General features: G+C 40.1%; 2 protein-coding genes across 2 annotated transcripts in view; one reads left to right on the top strand and one right to left on the bottom strand.

Moving 5' to 3' along the window:
* The window catches only part of LOC120899783 (neural-cadherin-like), a gene marked incomplete at its 5' end in the record, with an annotated part of 638,244 nt that overhangs the window by 243,147 nt on the left and 372,092 nt on the right, over positions 1-23,005 (bottom strand). The gene's annotated exons all lie outside the window — the stretch shown is intronic.
* LOC120904947 (neural-cadherin-like) overlaps positions 1-23,005 on the top strand; it is a 134,591-nt gene that overhangs the window by 88,361 nt on the left and 23,225 nt on the right. Inside the window, 2 exon segments of the mRNA XM_040315480.1 lie at positions 9,838-9,953; positions 10,100-10,264. Coding sequence (XP_040171414.1) covers positions 9,838-9,953; positions 10,100-10,264 — 281 coding nt within the window.

Below are 23,005 nucleotides of genomic sequence, written 5' to 3'. Positions count from 1 at the left end.
ATTATCGCTTTCCCTTTATATACCTTCAACATCAAGCTTATTTTAGGTTGCATCGTTCACGTTGCAACGGCGGATGGGTCCGGGCTTTAAATAATTCAAGTTTTTTTTTAATCCCGGAGCCTTCACGAATTTCCATTGACAGTGATGGAGAATTCATGACTCCGTTGGGTAGACTGAGTGGTAGCAAAGATGCAGAGAGGGTGAAATCAATTGCAAATTATCCTTTGTCAGAGGAAAATTTATTGGTCTAATGCATAGAAAAATCTACGTTTGTGTGCTTTCGGTGAATCAATATAAATGTTTCCAATTCGGTGCTGCTACATTCTGGTATTGGACTAAATTTATATCCTTACATGTAGTGCTCGAATGCATACTGCTTCTAAAGAACCACAATCCTGTTTGTCGGTACACCGATTCATTCCTGTGTCCGACCCCCAACCGGGCTGAGCGATGATGATCAATGAAAACTTACAACTGGTCAGAAAGATGGACAAAGCATAAAAGCTTTCCCGGCTAAGACTTGTTAGCTTTTCTTCATCCATTTCCGGTCCAGCTGTACGATAATTAATTTACACGGAAGTATGCCTCAGACCTACCATCTTTGCAGAATCCATCTGGTACCCATTTTCAACAGCTATTATTTATTGCTTAGCTGATCTGTCAAGCCACACTGAAGAAATCGTCTACGCACCCGATGAGGGTGGTGATGTAGTGTATTTCATGACTTCACTGGTCGATCAATAGGTCCCTGTCGTCAGCGCATTAAACAGCAAAAGAAAAGAACCCATTCATCGTTTCGATCTATTCAATAATGAAACACAACGAGTATTGACAAAGGAAGTACGAAAAGGTACAATTCATCCATTTTTTCATTTGATTTTTAAAGGTGGATTTTCCCAAAAGGAACGCTAAATAGTGGAAACATGCACAATACAAACAATGATAATTGAATTTCTTAGCAATCCTATCACATTATATCCTTTGTAAACAGTCCACATCTTACACATGTCCAATCTCCTTGAGGAGCTTTTTTAAACACTTTTAAAACAACACACCACCGTACATACTTCTTTACTACAACTCTAGTTCCAGGTCACAGGCTTCTGGATAGTCATCACAGCCTTTTAATCCATGAAATCGTTTATTAAATAGAACATACTGTCCATTAAACACATTATGTACGGCAAAGTTTTGCTACTGAAAGAGTTTAACATTAGCCCGACCATTGGCGCAAAAATGTGTCCCACACAGGATGATGTTGCTTTCGTTTCGTTTCATTGCTTTAAATTTCCCAAAAATGAGCTTAATTGTGGTCTCGTTTAATATTGACCCTATCCTCGTAGTACACATTTCACACTGGCAGTGAGGACGATGATATCGCCCATGCACAGCGAATGTAGATTTGAATCCAGAAGCGAGGTATGACAATTAAAATAAATGACACCATCATTGTCACGCTTCGCACTAATGCTAACACGTTCACAACGAGCAAAATGTGACTAGCCAAAGGGAAGGGCTTGGAAATTTGTGAAAGGTTGTCCTGTAAGGTAATGCCAAGAAAGAAAGGTAATGCCAAGAAAGAAAAAAACATAACATGATGGAAGGTTCAAAAAGGAAAAGACACGTAATGCTGATTGTTAAGCTTTAATTTGACAATTTGTAGCAAAGAATTTAAACAAACAAAGAAGTTTTCAAATAAAAAAAAAACAAATCATTGATGATTTTACCGATTTGTTTAATATTCATAAATAAAAAAGAAAGCATTTATTTTTAACTGATTTGTTTAAAATTCATACGAATGTATTATGAGTTCTCTACTTCAACTTCATCCATTTCTCTATGTAAAACTCTTTCTTTCGCAAATTGTGGAAACACAAAATGCCTATGCAAACTTGCACTTGTTGCAAAAAATCCTCTCGTCAGCCATTTTACTTCCACATCCTAGATTACAGCCATTGTACTGATGGCACAAAAACGCTGTGAGCACTGCAAGATCTCTTACCATCCAACACCAGCGCAACGCCCGCAACGATGCACATAGACAACTTCTACTCAGGGGAGAGCCAGCAACCAAATAGCTTAAAATCAGTTTACATTCATTCGTTTGGCCCTACACAAAACCAACACGGGAAGTTAGAAATAAAAAAAGACTCAAATTCCACGAACAATCACACTTACCCGCTGCACCCAGAATGCAAAAGGCAAAACTGGAATGTTATGCCAATGTATCGGCAATGAAAAAAATAAAATCTGTGAAACTTTTCAACAATGAAAAATCATCTCTTCACCACCATTTGCCATTTTGCTTGCCATGCTGTTCTACATTCCCAACGACTTATTTCGAAGCCTGCCCATCGATGGGACAATGGGAACCAGAAAAGCAACTGTTAATGACAAAAGTGGCTTTGTGTCCGTTTTGGTTGTACCATAGAAAGGAGCAGTGCGAGTTTTGGCACTGATTGCAATTTCAAGGGCGCAAATTTGCAGTGCCAAAGCATCTTCTGGCTCCCGAGCTGTTGACTGGTACATATCGATCTATTTGTCGTGATGCTTGTGCACGCCAATTGTTGTGCTTTTGCAAGCGATGTAACATCATGAATTGGACATGCTGTACAAATCATTTAAAATAAAGTCATAAATTCTGTCTTTTATTTCCGGTTGTTAGCATTTTATTTTATTTTATGCAATGCGAAGATGTGGAGATAAGCAATACGGCTTAGTACTTATTTGAGCGATTTATGGTGGCAAACATGCCAAAACATTCCTCTATTAAGCCAAAACAGATCGGTGTTTCCTTTAAGATCGTAACTTCAAGCGTCAATGCTAATAAGTACTAGTTGCATAAGTGTTGTGCTTCATAAAAAATATATCGTTTTTGTATGATATAATTATTTTACTTTGCCTTAAATTCTCACATCAATTCACTTATCGTACCTGTTACACATTAGAAAATAAGCCCGATGTTTAAATTTCTCCTGTTGAACAATGTTTAGAAAAAAAGTGCAAAACAAAATCTCATATGCCAACAATATCGCAAGTGCTATATGTTCAGCTGAATAAAGCACGGGATACAACAACGAATAAATCACAAAATATTTGATTTCACTCAAAAGGATACAGCGCGCTCTTTACTACCGTTTACCATGGTCTCGAGAATCTGTGTACCCTTCGTATCGTGCTAAGTGTCAGGTATTCGGACTAGTCTCACTACAACATAGACGAATGACGGTACAGTGTACTTGTATACATAAGCTTATCAGCGGTTACATTGACGCCCCGTTTATTCTAGAACAAATTAATTTTCAGGCACCTAGTAGGAATCTAAGGCAACGTCCCTTATTTAAAACTAATTTTATGTCTACGGTATTTGGTTCTAATGATCCACTTTTGAGAATGATTAACTCGTATAGCTCTGTTAACAGCATTGTCGATCCTAGAGTAAGCATAAATGTACTAAAACAAACTTTGCGAAGCCTTTACTGACGAGTGAAATTCTTATTATTTTATCAATTTATTTTTGTGGTCAGCTTTTATTTATTTGCTCATGAGTTCAGTGTTTATATTAGTTAGGAATCTCGTATTAAGTTATGGAGGCCAGCATAGCTAGATAACTTTGTTAAATAAATAAATAAATTATATTTCAAATCGAATAGAAAAACTCTCTCCAATTAGTTGATGAAAATCTTTATTCATTTGCAAGCTTGCTGTACCATTTTTTTCTATTTGAAAATTTTGCATATTTCTTGGCATGGATTTTGATCACTGTTCATGTCATTTTCCTAGGGACACGTTTTACTTTGCCGAAGAGGATTAAATATTAGTAGCTACCCGTTTTATCTGGACTGGACTGTCATACTCTTCCATGAAGCTTTGATGAACAATACGGCCGAGATAGGGGAGGACGAGAAAGAGGGCAATAAGACTCACTACAAGAACAAATGGTAACGTACCATTAGTAAGAAACCGCTTCTTTCCCATCAAAGTACTAACCCGTTGAATGATTGGTTTGCGTTTTGCAAAGCAACAACAAAATCAAAAAGCATTACACGTGAAAAGTAAGGACGTGGATAATGGAACAAGATAAATATGCAAGAAATCGCTCCCCATGGAGGTGAGATCTGGGCTCAACTTCGATGTCGATAAGATGGACTGGAATAAAGTAAAAAAAAAAAAAACACTATCACGCTCACTCGCAAGTCATGCAAGTCTAATACTCACACAGAATGGGAGAGAACAAAACGACGCATTCCACTTGAACGTAACAGCTCGTTGGTCAAGTGATTTCAGTAAGTGACTTGCCAGATTTCACGTGCATTCGCTGCAGTGCGAATCGCATACCGTCGAACATTTCCTGTGGAACAGCTTGTTCGACCGATGCCCCACAACGGTATATCGTTGTTCTTGCTGCGAGTGATTCGAAGGAAAGTAGCAGGAAAGGAGTACCAGAGCCAAGCCTTATTTGTCTATGTATGTACACGCAAGATACACGCGTGTGCACCTGTGATTGGAACCAATTTTCATGCATCAAGTAGATGAGACATCGGCTTTCTTAAACCTCATCGAAGCTGGATGGAAAACCTCGCCACAGTGCCGCTGCCTAGTGTGATCCAACGTAAAGGGCTTTAAATGAAGCGTACGTACTACTCTAATGTACTGTTGCGAACATCAAACAATCGGCAATAACAAACCACACAATCTTCTCTAATCATCTCAATTATAAGAGCTTTTGAGGTTTCTTCGTGGCTGTCAAGCGAAGCCGTGCACCGGCAGCAGGAGACACCCGATAATTGAAAATAGAGAAATCACATGGACGTTGTTGAAACTAGAGAAGATGAAAAACGGATTATACGTAAACACACACACACACACACTTGTGCATCAAACCATCTTCATCTCAGGCAGAGATTTCAAAATGAGACAGTAAATGTTTGCTGCCTTTGGGGTTTTATAAGTCCTTCAAATAACAAATTCATTCATACGCATTTCATTAGATGAATATATTGTTCGGTAGCTAATCACTCTTTTTTTTACAGAATTATACAGTTGTTTAAGGCATCGATATGTTCAATAAAAAATTGGTAACTGTACAAAACTATTCAAGCCGGTAAACCTTCCTTGTTTTCATAATTTATTGCCAGCACTTAATTTTTTACCTGTAAATAACCTGCTATAAATCGAATAACCAACAGTGAAGTCATGCACTTAACTGGGTTAACATGTTTTTATTTTGCCTGAAATATGAAATTTTTATATTTTTGTTTGAAAATAACTGGAAAAGCCACAGCCTGTGCACCTTCCTAGAAGTGGACCTATATAAGCTTCTCCAAGAATTATAATTACAATTACAATGGCCTTGCAAACAAAACATGCATAACAAAAACATAAAATATGAATAAATAAAAAAAGGCGAACGTTGTGTCCAGCAGTCGATTTGGTGATACAAGCTTCAGCCTCGCCGCGGGAAAGGATTCATCGTTACCGCAACCGTCATCCATTATGTCAAACTGACAATACAAAACTTCAACAAAGTTGAAAGAAGCACTAACAAACGTTGTGAAGAGTCTGGTTCTATTCCATCGTACCAAGGCATCAAATAAAATTACGCTCGACATGACAGTGGGCATATAATTTTCAGCTTAATTTCGTCCACAACAACGGGGTGTCCAGGAGATCTGTTGAGGTAGCAAGATGGTATTTTGTGAGCGTGTCAATGGTTTGATTTTTTTTATACTTTTACACGGCAAAGATTTTGGCAAAGTTCAACTAATTGTATCAGTTATATAAAACTGCTGTCAAACATTGTTTTGGAAATGCATTAAGGATTCTGTTATCCTCACAGTTTAACTGTAAACACGTTCTTTGAGGCAATTCTACTGCAAATGTGTGAATTGGAATTTCGTGTCACTTAAAAGCTCTGTTGCAAACGCGACTCCTTTACTTTATGCATTTTATTTAGTTAAATTCCTCTTTGCAAGCGATTCTCACGACGATCATATTTTTCAAACTTAACGGACAGTATTTTCAAATTTAAAATGTGCAAACCGCTCAAAATGCGTGTGACCATTTTCAACTGTTAGCCCTGAGAAACATATTGGCATCGGCGCGATAAACACCATACGTCTAGGAATATGCCACGCATCCAGTAAGGCCATCTGGTTCTTCTTGAAATGCACGTTCTAGCAATTAGGAAAATAGTAGGAAAGTTGTTTAAACTATGGTTACTGCGTGCATGCATAACTATCTTCAATCAAGGACCAACTCTGAGAAACGTAGGAAAATCTCGCATCCATGTTTCTCACGATAATTAAAATGCAAACCTTAAATACAGGCCCGGGTAAAAAATTTAATAAGCAGAAACCTTATCCACTCGACAATTCAGGGATACTGTTTAAACATGCAACAGAAGATTCAAGATTTAGGTACAGTTCTGCCCAAAGAAAAATCCCTACGCCCGCAATCAATGCAACCAATACGAATGGCAATTAAAAAAAGGATAGCATTTCCATCTATAGCACTTGACATTAAACAGAAGATTCGAGACACCTCCTTGGGAGATAGCGAAGGCGCGTCAAAAGGAAGAATTTTATCAATATGGACAAATCCGTGAAAATGTGGGAAATTATTCTTCCCACGTTAGAAAGTTTAGCCCATAGTATAAAAACTCTAATTGTAGAAATGAATTAACACTTGCTATTTGGTACTCAAACTGAAAGGTTCGGTGAGATCACTTATTTATTCCTTGTCGTTTTCAGTGTAAAAGCCTGCGCGTAGGTTCTATCAGCTTTGCTCTATTTCTTGATCAGGCCAAAAGTTATTGTAAAACGCCTTTCAGTTTTTTACAAGCTCCATCACCGGATGATTCGAGCTGACAGTTAAAATGATGCCAGTTGTTGATGCACCGCGCTGCTAGGACGAACTAGTAGTTCAATCATCAAAGGTTCATTCGTCCTTGTGATTGAGCGGTGAAGCATTAACCATCGAGTGGGATTAAATCACCGAGCTGTGGATAGCAGCCTCAAATTCATTTCGTTGGCATGTGGCAGGTTGGCATGAACAATAATGATCCTTTGCGGAATGTTACAGAATGTTATAATAACAGATCAACACATCACTAGTAGCTATACAATTTTATTCTTTTTTTTTGAAAGCTTATTTTATCTGTAAGCTCCATACACGTTAGATACAGGATGGACAACAATGAACCACTGAAGCACCGATAATCAGCTTATAACGGTCACATTGACATTATTTAGCTTGGACGGTAACGCACTCTGACATCAATGACATCAAGATTCCTTTACGAATCCCGGAAACAGTTACCAGTTTTGTGAAGCTAAGCCCGCATGAGGGACGGTCAAACGTATTAATTGTTACGGTTCAATTGTGTTGAAAAAATTTCGTCATGGTGACCCCATTTATTATTTTGATGCTACCTGTGGCTAAAGAATTTCTTCACAGTCAAGAAACACTTTTAACATCATTCAAAATGTCTCCAAGGAATTGGGGAAAATGGCAGACAAATAAAAAGAACAATTACCAAAGCGTTTTCTACGAATTTTACGGAAAGGTTAGTGGCAAAGGGGAGTGAAAAATGTAGCACACAAATCATCTTCAAAAAGAGAAATGAATTGTGGGATGTAGCCAATGCTTTGCATTTAATAAATTTAATAAAAGTTAAATTTCCCGAATGTCTTGTAGCAACGTCCAATGTGTTGCGGAAGTACATAATAATCATTTTGATTGATTGTTTACATGTAAAAAGCATTAAGAGACATAAAAGAGATATTTCAAGCATTTCTTTAAACAACTGCAACAAAAGTCATTAATGTGCATTGCATTCCACCATGTTTGCTCATGCTTTAACCTTAAACTCCGTTCTCTAACCTTATCTAATCAAGCTTCATCTATCTGCGATCTGGTCTGCAAAACAATGAACTTATTGTTTTAATCATTGAATTTTCATAAGAATCTTCCTTCGAACCTGACGAAACAAATAACTTATAATGAACATCATGCGGGAGCTATGACATTCCTCTACCGTGACTTCTTACACAATTTTCTAATACCATACCATCGAAAATTACGTTCATTGTGCGCGACATGGACCTCCACTACACCAGTCACCTCCAAAGGGCAGCTATTGTGCAGCGCAAAGAAAGTGGCACAGAGTGATGAAATTCAATCAAAGTTACGCTTTCACTCGCCACCATGACGCTGACTGGAATATAAATGTAATCTAATTCGACAACTCAACGGAGGTGATGGCAGCCAGCGTCCCCAGCGAGTATACCATCGAATTTGTAAAGTTTGGGAAGGGAGATTTGTCCCCACGGTGTACACCACAGTGCTTTCAGTGTGCGCCCCGTCAGCCCCGGCTGCATGTTTTCCTCCAGGGGGTTTCAATTTTACACGACTGGTTCTAATCAACTCAAAACGTTCACTATGTAAAACTACTACACTCCGCTTTCAAACTAAACTATTGTTCAAAGGCAACAAGAGGAGGAAGTTTAACACCCTAAACAGAGTGTTCTACGGAGACTGCTTGGTGGCAATTGTTACAATCACTTCAGAACTACGAATCTCATCCCAAAAACTGTCCCCCAATGGTTTTGCTGATTCTAACACTGCACAGTGGCGTCTCTGCATCTGTCCAATGATTCCATTTTTCAGCCTCTTCTTTACCACATTACCACGAACACCGGGCCTGCACAAAACTGGAACACAAAACATTGCATTGCAAGCTTGCGTGAGTTGTACCACGTACCGCGATGTATGTACATTTCCCTCTAAGGCCATGCTTCACTTCCAGACATGGGCGAGGCGTTGTGGCAGTAATTTATGTAAATTTATGTTAATAAACATAATAAATCCAATCACACAGTACGAAATCCTACGCCGGCAACACTTTATGGTGAACCAACACGAAGCTCAACTGGGATGTACAATATTTTGCATGAAAAACAGTTGCCTCCTACAGTTTGGAACGATGCAACCAAGCCGCCGATTGTGGTAGCGAGAGCACGTTGATCATTGCCATTGGGTCGCAGCACAAGGTCGAATAAAACATGTATGCTACAAGACAGATGATGGAAACACTACAAGGAGCATATGCACACACATAGGCGTTTCTGGGCACATACTTTTTGCTCAAGGCAAGAACAATCCATATTTTAAATAATGCATTTTTGAAGCTAAACTTGTTTTAAATATAAATAGAAGAAACCAAAAATATGTTCATGATTCGAAGTGCGGAAGTGTACGGTTTGTATCCGTTCGGCAACGCACACAACACGCACCAGCACGCACATTCAATCCATTTCCTAACGTGGTGAAAGGGCTAATGTGTCTACTTAAACATTATAACGCAATTTCACTGTATGGTCCTGTATGGGCTCAGGACTTGAACTAATCGAAGCGTGGTTTGGTTTTTAGAAATTAGCATATGTCTGCCTATCCAGCTGGCCCGGATAAATTCGGAATATCAAATTATATTGTGCACCGTTTAGTGCGTTGGTCGAAATCCAACTTTAAAATTAACCTTCTAACTAGCCTAACAAACAGCATAGGATGCTAAAGGAGAGGCTTTTTAGCTCACCAGTGCAATTAAACGCTGACTCTACACGTAGTCGACTATGCAGGAATGCTGGCATCCAGCATGTGCCATGTGTTTCTGATGGGAGGAGCTAATTATCATACACAATTAGAAACACCTCAGAGCACCAACATGACTCGTACAGCTTCCCCTTGTGTGTTTGAGGGAAATAATAAAGCTCATTTAAAGCGACACTCTCGAACTAATAATCATCCTTTAACCTTCTCTTTCCCTTTTCATTACAGCGTCCGATGTACGATACAAGATCTCGAGCGGTAACATAGGCAATGTGTTTGCCATACACAACACAACTGGTGCCCTGTACGTAGCCAAGGCGTTGGATTATGAGAAAATAAAAAAGGTAAGACCAAAGAAATACCTTCTGTGGTTCATCTGGTGCAAATGCGTGCCACCTATAATTTGACACATTTCTTCGTCATCCGCCGGTGCACGTTCAATAAAGCAACTCCATGTTGTCCTTTCCTCTGACCATGCAACCCCAAACAGTATGAGCTACGGTTGACGGCATTGGATAATTTTAAGGAGAACTACACCACCGTTCTGATCAACGTATGCGATGTAAATGACAATCCGCCGGTATTTGATAAATCGTCATATCGCACACAAATCACCGAGGAGGACGATCGAGGACTGCCGAAGCGTGTGCTGCGGGTAAGTGAAGGAAAATACACCCTCGTCGGAATATCCAGGGACCAGTATCGTTTATCCATTCGTACCGAATGAAGGATATGGTTTCGTGCTTATCTTTCTCAATATCATCCCGTATCGGATAACAAGAACGCCTAACACAAACTTTTGATTTGAGGGTAAATATGGGCTGTTCCTGCCTTTTCACCACTTTACCAAGGCGTTCGAAATGGTCCAGCAACTTTGGTCAAATGCGGACAATACGGGTTTGCGTCTTTCTCCTGAACAAATTTCAAACTAGCCGTTCGGGGTCGGGGTGACCGAATTGGGTCCATTTTACACCGAGCCTTTGTGGCGTTCATTTCCCTTCACACATCCTTTGCTTTGGAAGCTTTGCTTTGAGAAAGTGTGCGTGTGTGTGTATCCCACACAATATCATCGGAACATTTGCTTGTCCTTCTTGGAAAATTTTAACGAGAGTCACAGTATCTGACTAAGCTGAGCCTGCAAAATATAATCACTTGGAAACGTATGTTGCTTCGAACCATCGATGTCGAATAATTCCAATGATGGTGCATCCAATTGTTTGGCTAATGGGCACACTCACGCTTTTTCTGTGTGCTAAGGGACAGCCCCAAGTAGATTCCCAAATATCAGATCGAACGAGTTTGCAATTTACAGCTGCATAAGTGTCAATAGCTAGAGAGGGACAGTCAATGGGCACCATCCTCTGTTGAGACCGCCCTAGATGTTGCTATGCTCTGGAGTGTTTGCCAACAAAATGAGTTAAATTTTGCATAAGAGAGTACTCAAAATGATAAAGAGATATAAAACGCAATTTGAACCTGACCGAATCAAAGTGTTTTAAAGTGTGTTTATGGGCTGTGCCTGCGGGCTGTAATTTTTGAAAGTCATTAGAACTAGGTAGTGGTGTGGTCGAATTGCAATAACTTACCTGCTCCAATAAGCTGCCCCCTCTGCATGGCATATCGGTGTAACGAATCAGACAGCCTATATTTTAGACAATTAGCTAGAAGCTATTAGAAAAGGGCAAACCCGACACAGGAAATCATTCCATACCAGGGAGGTGTGCTGACTTGGTGGTTCGTAGGCGAGAGTGGCTCTAATTATGAATTCAGTACGATTTTTCGACCCGTTATCAATGGTTTTAACATTCCAATCGACATCGATTCAGGCCCCAACACAGTGCGACACTTTACATATACCTCCAACTACCACTCTGTCTCTATCTCTCTCGCTTGCCAATTAATAATTCAGCCAAAAGTGACCACCCATTACCCATTACGGAGAGAACGAGAGATATGCTGCAAAAGAACTGCCCCGAGGCACCACCGCAAGCAGAAATACTCAACCGACAGGCGACGAAGAAATCGGTTCATTGGAATAGCATGGTAGCAAAAGCTTACGCACTCCCGGAAACGCTTCGGCCAGATCGAACGGAAACAGAGATATCCTGAAAAAAAAACGTAACGTAAAAATGTAACGTATGCATAAAACAATAAAAATTAATATTAATGACTCGAGCCCTTGAGGGATGAATCCTGAGCAAGATTATGTGGCCGTGGTAAACGGAATTCGGTCAACGGCAGAGCCTAGAGCAATGTACAAGGAGGGACAGCGAAGACCATGGCTGGTACGAAGAGTTCCAGTTACCGCAATAAAAATATACAATACAATCAGTATGACATTTTTATGAGAGTATGAGAAAGGGAGTGAGAGAGAAAGAAAGGATTATAGAAAAGAAGAAAAAATAGCCACCTGCCGGCCAATTTTCCAAATCACTGAGATATTATAATGCTTCCCGGGTAAAAATCATTGAATCGCTAAAAATGGCTTTTCAGTTGGAAATGCTAGCCCCACATGACGCACTGGGAGCAAAAGGACGCTTATCAAAACCAAATGAGACAAAATTAAAAAAACCACAAAACACACATACACATTTCAAATCCCCTCACACATGCTGCTTTGCGCCGAACATGCTGTATTGTTCCCAATCTCGTTGTCTCCAGCTCCCACAATCATTGTAAGTAGTTTAACAATGCTATTGTGAAATAATTCCATTAAACATGTTAGCACGAAATCAATCTTAAATCAGCATCCGTAATGTTTATCAAAACAACGAGCTATCAAGGATAGCTCAAATAACATACGAGGGAAAGCACCAGATGGCGATTTAAAAGAGATAAGGACAACAACATGTCCCCAAAGGCTAAACAGCTAGCTTATCAAAAATAGGGCTAATCAGGGCAAAATTCGACAGCGCTCGCGAAACAGGGTCAAGTGAGGTCAAGACTGATCAGCTGATCGAGAATAGGCGCAATCGAGAAAATCAGTAGCAAAAGTCAAGCGACTGAAGGCAGAGTATTTTTTAAATTATGCAATGAATATTATACGCACACAAAGCCAAATCTAAGAAAGTTTGTACAAAGTTACTCAAAATAAGCAGAGAGCCTAATCCGTAGGAACACAACATATGGTGGTAGCACTTCGTATTACCGGATGGACGACGGCACACACATAACTAAAAGTAAAGCCTCTTGCATGCTTTCTCGATTGGCTGTTTTCAACTTTGTCGGACATGCTTGAATCTTTAAAAACTGCCTCACACTTCTGGCTCTAAGGAGAGTTTTGCTTGCGAAATCTAATACTTTCTCTTTGTAGTTGTTTCGGGAGGATTCAAAGCGTTGTGACTTTGGTACATCGTGCGACATAAAAGTTTTTAAATTAATTAATGTTAATTATCTTTCATCGGGGCAAAACACTTTGCGGGCGTTCACTTATGAAATATGGATGTGGCTAATGAGTTGATGCGGATTGTGTTATGTCCGCCATCTAGAAGAACAAGTTTTGCCTTTCTCGAGTGACAAAAATGAGCCTGCAGCTAACCTAAGCGACACCTTTATATGTTAATGAATGAAATAGGATATAAATTTCCACAGGCAAAGCGAATACAATGAAAAATCATCATGCGCTGAAGCTTCTAATTACCGTGTGGGATACAAACTTTCCAATATACACAAAACATGATAGCAAAAAAGCCTCTAACGTTCATATAATTTGTGAGGCGAGCTTAAAGTGCGTGTAATTGATGAACCCGTTTGTAAACAACCTACCTAAACAACCAATAGCCAATTCACTGAAATTAAAATCACCCAGAAACTGAAGCAATGAGTACGTTTACACACGCATCATTTTGCACATTAGTGTCATTCTACGCGATTGTAAAATCCATTCAACACGCGAATCGATTGGGCATGGGATTGCGAATAGAATTGCTAGTAATGCGCTTAGCAAATGACATTCATTTCCCATTACAACCAAATGCAATTTGCACATCCGTCGGGTTGTAACCCCGTATGATTTGTGGGTATCTGGGTAATGCCCGAGTCAAACACCGAGTCAATCTATTCCTCCTCATCAATATTTGTGCGTTTATGCAATAGTCATCATCATCATCATTGGCGTTCCTATCTTTACGGTTGCCTACGTAACGTCGCAAGGGAGCGAGTGTTTGCAATAATTAATCAGTTGAATCGAAACTAATACGATTTTCGGCACTCAGGAAATTATTGACTATCTGTCCAATTGCTGCACTCAATGCGCTTCCTCCAACCATTGTTGTTGGTCGGTTCCCAATTGCTTCCCTGGGAAATAAACACTTCCATGCAATTGGAGCTTTAATTTACTTGCATAGTGTAGTTTATTACATAGTGACTGGATCAAGTGCTTGCAAATGGAAGCACTCGAACGGTACAAAACAACAAATGTTGAAAAACGACATACCCATAAAGCTGTTTTTTGTGGTATTTTGCGCTGAAAGCGAGGCACCAAGCACCCCAATCATCAGCTCGTTTCATTTGTTTCCGTAAGGATTAGGGTATGTTTTTGCTATTGTTGTTATTTCACACTTATCTTTCCTTCCCCAAAGCTGCAAAGCTGAACAAATCTTTTTTCCATTCTACATGCAGTTTTGGTGACCGGGCTGTTCACCGATTGTGAAGAATTCGGGGTACACATTCTTCGTTTAGGGCAGCAGAAGATGATAATTCATTGGACGGTAAAAATCTCCCTATCTAGTCGAGGTCAGGATTACTATGGAGAGAGATTGTGTGTGGAAAAATCCTGTACACCATTCTAAAACGCAAATTCAGCGCGCAAGAGATTTTCGTTTTGTCGGTGCCAGTAAAACCTTAGGAAATTGGTATTGGCCCGCGTTCAGTTCATGTCGTTGGGCCCGGTTTTTGATCAAAAAGGGAATGCTGGACTGGGATTAATGTGTTTGAAGTAGTGTTGGGAATTTCGTTAAAAAAAAGGAACGGAACGGAACTAGTTCATTTTTCAAAAAGAACGGAACGTGAACCTGGGGTGCAAAAGAACCGACCCAAAGCTTAGAAGCCAAACTGTCCTCCTTGGGGGGGGGGGGGGGGGGGGGGTTGTTACTTATTATCCAGGATATGAAAAGGCGTTTCTTCAATCTGAAATCATATCTCACACCAAATCTAGATGGGTTGTTTCAACCTATGCCCAGTAAGCTGTACCAGCTGTGCTAATATAAAACATGCATTTATTATTGTAAGCTTTTAGTCGGAGCTTATCTTTATTATTCACAACTAATTAACAACGTATTAATCGATCCGAATCGGCGGATGGTTGCGAGAGAAGTGAACGAGCGATCGGCGCATCCGATCGCTGCTTCCTCGTTCGTCCTGCACTAAACTGGTCTAATATCTGTCAACTCAACTTACTCTATACCACAAGGTGATGTCCACTTAAGGTGGTGAATATGACAGCGACGTTGAGATTGCGGCATCTGATGTGCAGATGGCGCTGATCACCACATGACCCCCCACCAGTGACGTAGTCACGCTTAAGTTATTGCCGTCAAACGCGTAAGCGGACTGGCAATCTATGTTTGAAATCCGACGTGTTTGCGCCGTTTCGGTTGAGAGGAAATCTCAGGTGGTTTGATTGCTTCTTCAGACTCGAAAGCGGGTTTGAGACGGTCGATGGAAATTGACTCATTTTTATCTTTGATTTTGAGTACATAAAATTTTCGACATCTTCGTATAACCAGGTATGGTCCTTCATAGGGAGCCTGAAGACCAGTTCTTACTTTGTCTATTCTGACAAAAACTCTCTTGCATGTTTCGAGGGTCTTTGGTTTATAATAGTTTGTGGTGCTGTTGTGTTTCGGACTAGTTGGTTCCACGGACCGAAATGCTTTTTTTAGGTTAGCGATGAATTCTGGTGTATCACAAATGGTTACACCGGTAGATGGTAAAAAACTTCGGACGGCAATCTAAGATTTTGTCCATAAACCATCTCCGCGGGAGAACCTTTTAATTCTTCCTTGTATGACAATCGAATGCCTAACAGTATCAATGGAATTCGTAGAGTCCACTTCGGTGAATCATGGCATACTTTTAAAGCTTCCTTTAAATGGCGATGAAACCTTTCTACCATGCCATTGGCCTGCGGATGGTAAGCTGTTGTTGTGATGTGGTGTGTACCTAATAATTTGGTTAACTCATCAAACAATCGTGATGTGAATTGTCTACCCCTGTCGGTAGTTATCCTTAATGGACAGCCAAAACGGGAAACGTATTCTTCTACGAAAACTTTGGCAATCGTAGTTGCTGTGATGTCCGATAGAGGATAACACTCTGGCCATCTCGTAAACCGATCTACGATTGTTAGTAAGTATGTTTTGTTTTCAGATGGTGGAAGAGGTCCTACAAGATCCATATGTATATGATCGATTCTCCCTTGGGGTATTGTGCAATTTTCGAAAGGAGACTTTGTGTGCCGTGTAATCTTTGATTTCTGGCAACCAATGCATGAACGAGTCCAGTTTGCAACATCTTTATTTATTGATGGCCAAAAATATCTGTCGGTCATTAATTTTCGTGATGCCTTTATTCCAGGATGAGAGGCATTGTGCACGCCCTCAAATGTTTTCTTCCGTAATGGAGTTGGTACATACAACCTGTTTTTACCTGTGGACGATTCGAAAAATAGTTCTGTATCCCCCAGCTTTAACTTGTTGATTTTGTACGAGGAATTACATTTTGCCTGGTTGTTGGTTAAATTAATTATTTGCTCATCTGAACTTTGATGTTCGGCAAATGATTTGTAATTTAAGTCGTCAATAGAATTTGTTTCCCCCACGCGTGATAGAGCATCTGCGACGACGTTACTATCACCTTTGATGTAGCGGATATCGCTAGTAAATTGTGAAATAAAATCGAGATGTCGATTTTGTCGTGGAGATTTTTCAGTTTTCGATATTAGCGCTGTTGTCAGAGGTTTGTGATCAGTATAAATAGTAAACGATCTCCCTTCCAAAAAATATCAAAAATGTTTAATACTCAGAACGATTGCGAGTAGCTCTCTATCAAACGTAGAGTATTTTTGTTCGGTTGGGGACATAACCTTGGAAAAAAATGCTAAAGGTTCATCAAATCCTTCATGGTGTTGCTGAAGAACTGCACCCACCGCAAAATTAGATGCATCCGTGGTTAACGAGAAACTGGCGTTTGTCCTAGGATGCGACAATATCGTAGCGTTCGCCAGATCGACCTTGACCTGTTGAAAAGCTTTGTCGCATTCCTCAGTCCAACTAAAAGTTTTTGTCTTTTTGTTGGTATTCTGTGCTACCAATTTGTGTAATGGTGCGAGGATGCCAGAAACCTTGGACAAAAACCGATGATAATAATTAGACATTCCCACAAAACGTTGTAATTGTTTAACTGACGTTGGGGTTGGAAATGTTTGTATTGCATCAATCTTTGTTTTGCAGGGTTTAATCCCTTCTGATGAAATGGTATGACTTAGGAAATCTATAGAAGATACTCCCAACTCGCATTTGGATGGTTTTATTTTAATATCAAATTCAGCTAAACGATTGAAAACCTTTTTTAAATGTTGCATATGCGTTTCCTTCGACGGACTAGCGATTAGTATATCTTCGATATAAACAAAAACAAAATCAAAATCGTTGAACAGACTGTTCATAAATCTTTGAAATGTTTGGCTAGCATTTCTTAAACCAAATGGCATTCGAAGAAATTCATACAAACCGAAAGGTGTTGTGATGGCGGTTTTATGTATGTCTTCCTCGGCTATCGGAATCATATGGTAGGCTCGCCCAATGTCGAGTTTTGAAAATATCGTGCAACCATAGAGATTCATGGTAAAATCCTGTATGTGAGGAACGGGATATCGGTCAGGTGTCGTGACCGCATTAAGACGACGATAGTCGCCACATGGCCTCCAATCCTGATCTCCCTTTGGTACCATGTGCAAAGACGATGACGCTGGTGAGGATGACGGCCGGCAAATACCCATATCAACCATTTGCTGAAACTCTGCCTGAGCAATTTTATGGTTTTTTTTGATCTAGGCGACGAGGTTCAGCAAAAGGTAATGGACCTTTGTTTCTATATAATGAAACACATTATGTCTTACAGGTTTCCTATAATCCTATAATCCACTAATGTGGGAAACTGATGTAAAATTTTTCCAAACTCTCCTGCATCGACTTGGTAATGTTTAGGTGAAGGGGTGTCTACATTTGCAAGAGCTCCTTTGGTTGTGAAACGGGTAAGAGGATCGATTAGCTTGCGTCCCTTTATATCGACCAAAATTCCTGTTTTAAATAAAAAATCTGCGCCTATTATGGGGCGGTTCACTGAGGCTTTAATAAAAACGTGGCTAAAAATTCTCTTAAAACCTAAACATACTTGGATTAACTTCGTACCGTAGGTTACTATAGAGCTACCATTGGCTGCCTGAAGTAATAAATCCGTAGGTTTGTGAGGTTTTCCAGCCAAACTAAGAGGAATGACGGATACGTCTGCTCCTGTGTCCACTAAAAATGTAAGTGAAGTTTTTTCATCCTTGACAAATAATCGAGTAAAGGAGCTGTTGACTGCTCGTGGGATGTCCGCCACTTCCCGTGAGCCTCTTAGTTTTATTGATCATTTGTGGAAGCCCCCCGCGATGAAGAAAAATTGCATAGTTCAACACACTTGTTTGCTTCATTACCAAAGCGATAATGGTACCAACAAAATGGTTTCCTTTGGCGCAATGGAGTCTTTTGACGAGGATTATTCCTGTTTCTCGAAGCACTTCGGTTTCGCCATCGTGATTGTCGAGGTTGGTGTGAATCTTTTCCCAAATTTTTAATTAAATCACGAATCTCACTAATTTCGCGACGAAGTTCTTCGGTAACCGACCCGCGTGAACTGTTTAGTCCGCTGGTTACTTCTGATATTGCGCCAGACTGTGTACACTCCCACAATCTGTCTGCTATTCTCACTAGTTCCGCGTGGTCTTTGCTGTCTACTGCCACTAATGCAACTTCGATTGACTTTGGAAGTCTTGATTTCCATAGTTTTTGTACAAGTGTGAGTGAAAGGTCAGTCGAGTCACCAGCAATTTGTAGCATGTGACGGTAAAATTCAGATGGACATTTATCCCCCATCTCAACATGGTATAATAAATTAGACAACCGTGCTTCTTCGCTACAAGTCAACCGTCTTAAAATGGTTTCTTTAAGGTGCGAATACGGTTTCTCTCGGTCTGGATTTTTAACGATATCCAGAACTTTTGCCAATACTTACTTCGAGAGCGCAGCTACTAAATAAGAATATTGAGTTCGCTCTCGCGTGATATTCGATATCTCTAATTCCGCTTCGGCTTGGGCAAACCAAACCTCTGGCACTTCCTCCCAAAAATTTGGCAATTTTGTGGAAACGCGTTCTACGGCAAGTGGTTGGCTCGATGGTGTCAACGGTTTTTCAACGCGCTCTCCAACGCGCTCTTCCTCCCCGGCCTTAAGCGACATCACTATGTGGTTTACACTTTAGTAAAAAGTTTCCCTGTTCTAACTAACTATGTTCACTTCGCAACGATGAGGAAAAATATTGATTAGATTTCGCCTATAATAATAGTTATAATAATAATTGATGACAAAAATACGTATGAGAATAATAATGAAAAATTATTTAAAAAAAAACTAGCGTAATAAAAAAATTCACTATTCGAAAACTCGATACACTTTTAAGCACAAGAATCCTAAATTTAATAATATGAAAATATGAATACGTATGTATGAAGAAAAAATCACAAACTTCTTTAAAAAAAAACGATAGATTCACTTTTTTTAATAGAACAAAATGAGACGTATGCCTTTCTCTTCCTCTCTTTCACGCGTGCCAATATTGTGTAATATATATATATAAGTGTATTATATAATATATAGTATATAGTGTATGTAAGTGTAATATATGTAATATATCTGTATGCAAATGTTATGTAGTTTTTATATATGGATGTATGTGTTACGTAGCAGAAATCAATTTAAAACTTTTTAACCAAAAAAAATAATTATAATAATAATAATATGGAACGCGCTCACCAGTAGAACACTCCTGTGCGGTTAGTTCACCGTAATCCGATGATGTTGCTGGAAATCACTCGTCCGGCTGCTAACAATCTAGTTCTTCTTAGCCCGTCCGGCTTCAATAGCGATGGTGGAAGGCTGGCTATGATTTCGTGGCCACAAAAGTGATGACGTTGGCTGGACCGTATCCTCGTAGCAGCAATAGCGATGGCGTCAGGCTGAACCTCGTGGTCGAAATAGCAATGGCGTTGGCTGGGCCTCGTGGTAACAGTAGCGATGGCGTTGGCTGAGCCTCGTGGTAACAGGAGCGATGGCGTGTGTCTCAACTGACGGCCTTTGTGAACGCCGGAAAGTTGAAAGCTTGTTCCGGTATCTCGTGCCCGTGAAACGGCACACGGCTGGACGTTTGTCGTGTGAGCGTGAATAAAACGACGGCGCACGGCTGGATTCGTTCCTCGTGGCCGTAAAGGGCGATGGGGCACGATTAGAGCTCTGCCTCGTAGTTACAAGCACAAACGCTGATCTTCGTTGTAGTGGAGCCGTACAGCTGCCCAAACGATGTTCGTGTGTATTTCGGCGTTTGAGATGTAACGGTGCTGCGTGCCCGTGCGGTAGAAAAAAACGATGACGATCGGTCCGGGTGAGACTGTGTAGCTGTGTCTGCGACGGCGATCGGCTCTCTTTGTCACTTTCTCTCGGCACTTTTTCACTCGCGTGGTTCTTGTTCACTCGTGAACCTTTAAGTTCACTCGCGGGAATAGTTTCGCGTGGACGGTGCGGTCACTTCGGAATATATCGTTACAGCAATCAATTTTGCGTAGCCGGATTCGGGATCACGTCGGGGTCACCAATGTAAGCTTTTAGTCGGAGCTTATCTTTATTATTCACAACTAATTAACAACGTATTAATCGATCCGAATCGGCGGATGGTTGCGAGAGAAGTGAACGAGCGATCGGCGCATCCGATCGCTGCTTCCTCGTTCGTCCTGCACTAAACTGGTCTAATATCTGTCAACTCAACTTACTCTATACCACAAGGTGATGTCCACTTAAGGTGGTGAATATGACAGCGACGTTGAGATTGCGGCATCTGATGTGCAGATGGCGCTGATCACCACAATTATCTAGCGTTTTTTAAACTTTTTAGATGCGACGACCATTTTCGGTCAAAGCCTTCCTGTACCACTAATACGCTTGGCTATCAGTAACTTATTTAATGCCCATAGCAGGATAATCATCCCAGCGTATGGGGGCACGATCCATTCAAGGCTTTTACCCATGCCGATGTTATTGAGTGCTACGAGTTGACGATTGTATCACGAGATTGACTAATTATTTCAATTTCACTTACGATTCAAAACAAATTGTTTTCCACACAAATTGTTTACAAGATCACGGCACTCAAACGGTTGTCGAATGGAACAGAATGCTTCGAATCGAATGGCCAAATATTGGAATCATGCCGAGTGCCAAGATCAAGTGGATATCGTGGCATAAAAAATATATACATTTTTTTTTCGTTGTTCATACTCGCATATTATAATACATCTTTTCCAACCCGTTCTGCCATATGAGTACAAATTTATATTTTATAATAGTTATTTGTTTAGTTAAGACAAGCAAAATTATAACAAAAAAATAATAGATGTTACAAATTGCACCATAATACCAAATGCAATTCCATTTTTGGTTTCGCTTATCACCGATTTTTATAAACGATACGCGACGAAGTGCGATGAATATTCCTGTGAGCATGGGAGTGTGCACAAGCAACCACATACTGTGTGCGAGAAAGAGTGAACAGTTATCTTGCATGCAGCAAGCAACAGCCGGACAAAGCCGGTTTTCTTCAAAGAACGAAACGGACGAACGATAGCACCTTGCTAACAATATTGAAGCGGCAAAGACCGGAACGGAACGGAGCGAACGGAAAGAACGAATTGAACGGAACGGAATAAACGGAAAGAACGGAATGAACGGAAAGAACGAAATGAACGGAACGGAATGAACGGAATGAACGGAATGAACGGAACGGAACGGAATGAACGGAAAGAACGGAATGAACGGAACGGAACGATTTTGTATAAAGAATCGGAACGGAACGGCCTGCATAAAGAACGGAACTTTTTTACTAGGTTCGGACCGGAACGGCCAACACTAGTTTGAAGTAGTTTTGTAGCCATTTTGATCAATGTATACGTCATAAATAATGCTCGTTCCTCAATTTCAGTAGCTGGCGTCCGATGAAGAGCTCGGTGGGACGACTATTAACTAATCCACAGCAATTATAGTAAGTTGTGTAAAGCTGACTCGGTAGCTTGATTCACGTAGGAATTCGAATTGAAAGTTCAGCACCTCTGCTTACCTCTACTTCATTCAAGAAAACATGTGATGGCGGTTGTTTCATTTCATTTCATTTCATTTCATTTATTTCATACAATATCCGCCATCAAGGCTAAATATAATAGACTTAAAACTAATTTAATACTAACAAATGAACAAAATAATTCATGAAAAACTAAGCCTAACTAACCTAGTCTTGACCTAGCAAAAAAGAAAAGAAAAAAAAACAAGAGAAGAGCGTAGAGACTATCATAAACTTAACAAAAACAAAAAAAAAGAGAGTAATAGAAAACTAAGGAGAGTAATTAAAGGGAATTAGAAGAAAAAATACGGTTACGGAAAGAGTTAAGAGAGGAGTCGAAATCAAAGAGATAGTAAAAGTGGTTAAACAACCTGAAACAGGACAGAAGAGGGTCATTGAAAGTATAAAGAGTATGACGTGTTTCAATTGACAGAGGATCACGTGGACGAAGAGAACGAGAGGGAACATACAGCGAGATGGACGAGAGTAAATCAGGAGCATCAGTATCAGAAAGTAATAAGCCACCAATAAAACAAGCCTGAAACACTTGGCGGCGGAAGCTTAAGGAGTGAAGATTGAATAACTGCAATCGCGTTTCATAGGGAGGTAGTGAGGCAGCACCGAACAAACGACGAAAGGCAATCCTGGTAAAGAGGCGCTGAATGCTTTCAATTCTCGAACAGCCATCAATAGTGGGAGGATTCCAGATGATACTAGCATATTCAAGAATAGGCCTTACCAAAGCACAATAAAGGATTCTTAGGATGCTTTGATCTCTAAAAATAGAGGTAAAACGTAAGATAAACCCAAGGGTTCGATTTGCTTTTAGTAGCACCTCATCAAGCTGCAGTTTAAAGTTAAGACGACAGTCAAGTATAATACCAAGGTCACGGATGGACATAACACGAGAGAGGGAAGCGCTAGAGAGAGTATAGTTAAATAAAATAGGAGAAAGAGAGTGAGAGAAAGAAAT

The sequence above is a fragment of the Anopheles arabiensis genome, chromosome 3 (genome assembly GCF_016920715.1).
Source record: "Anopheles arabiensis isolate DONGOLA chromosome 3, AaraD3, whole genome shotgun sequence".
In the NCBI taxonomy this organism is placed as follows: Eukaryota; Metazoa; Arthropoda; class Insecta; order Diptera; family Culicidae; genus Anopheles; species Anopheles arabiensis.
This window is presented reverse-complemented; position numbering and strand designations above follow the sequence as displayed.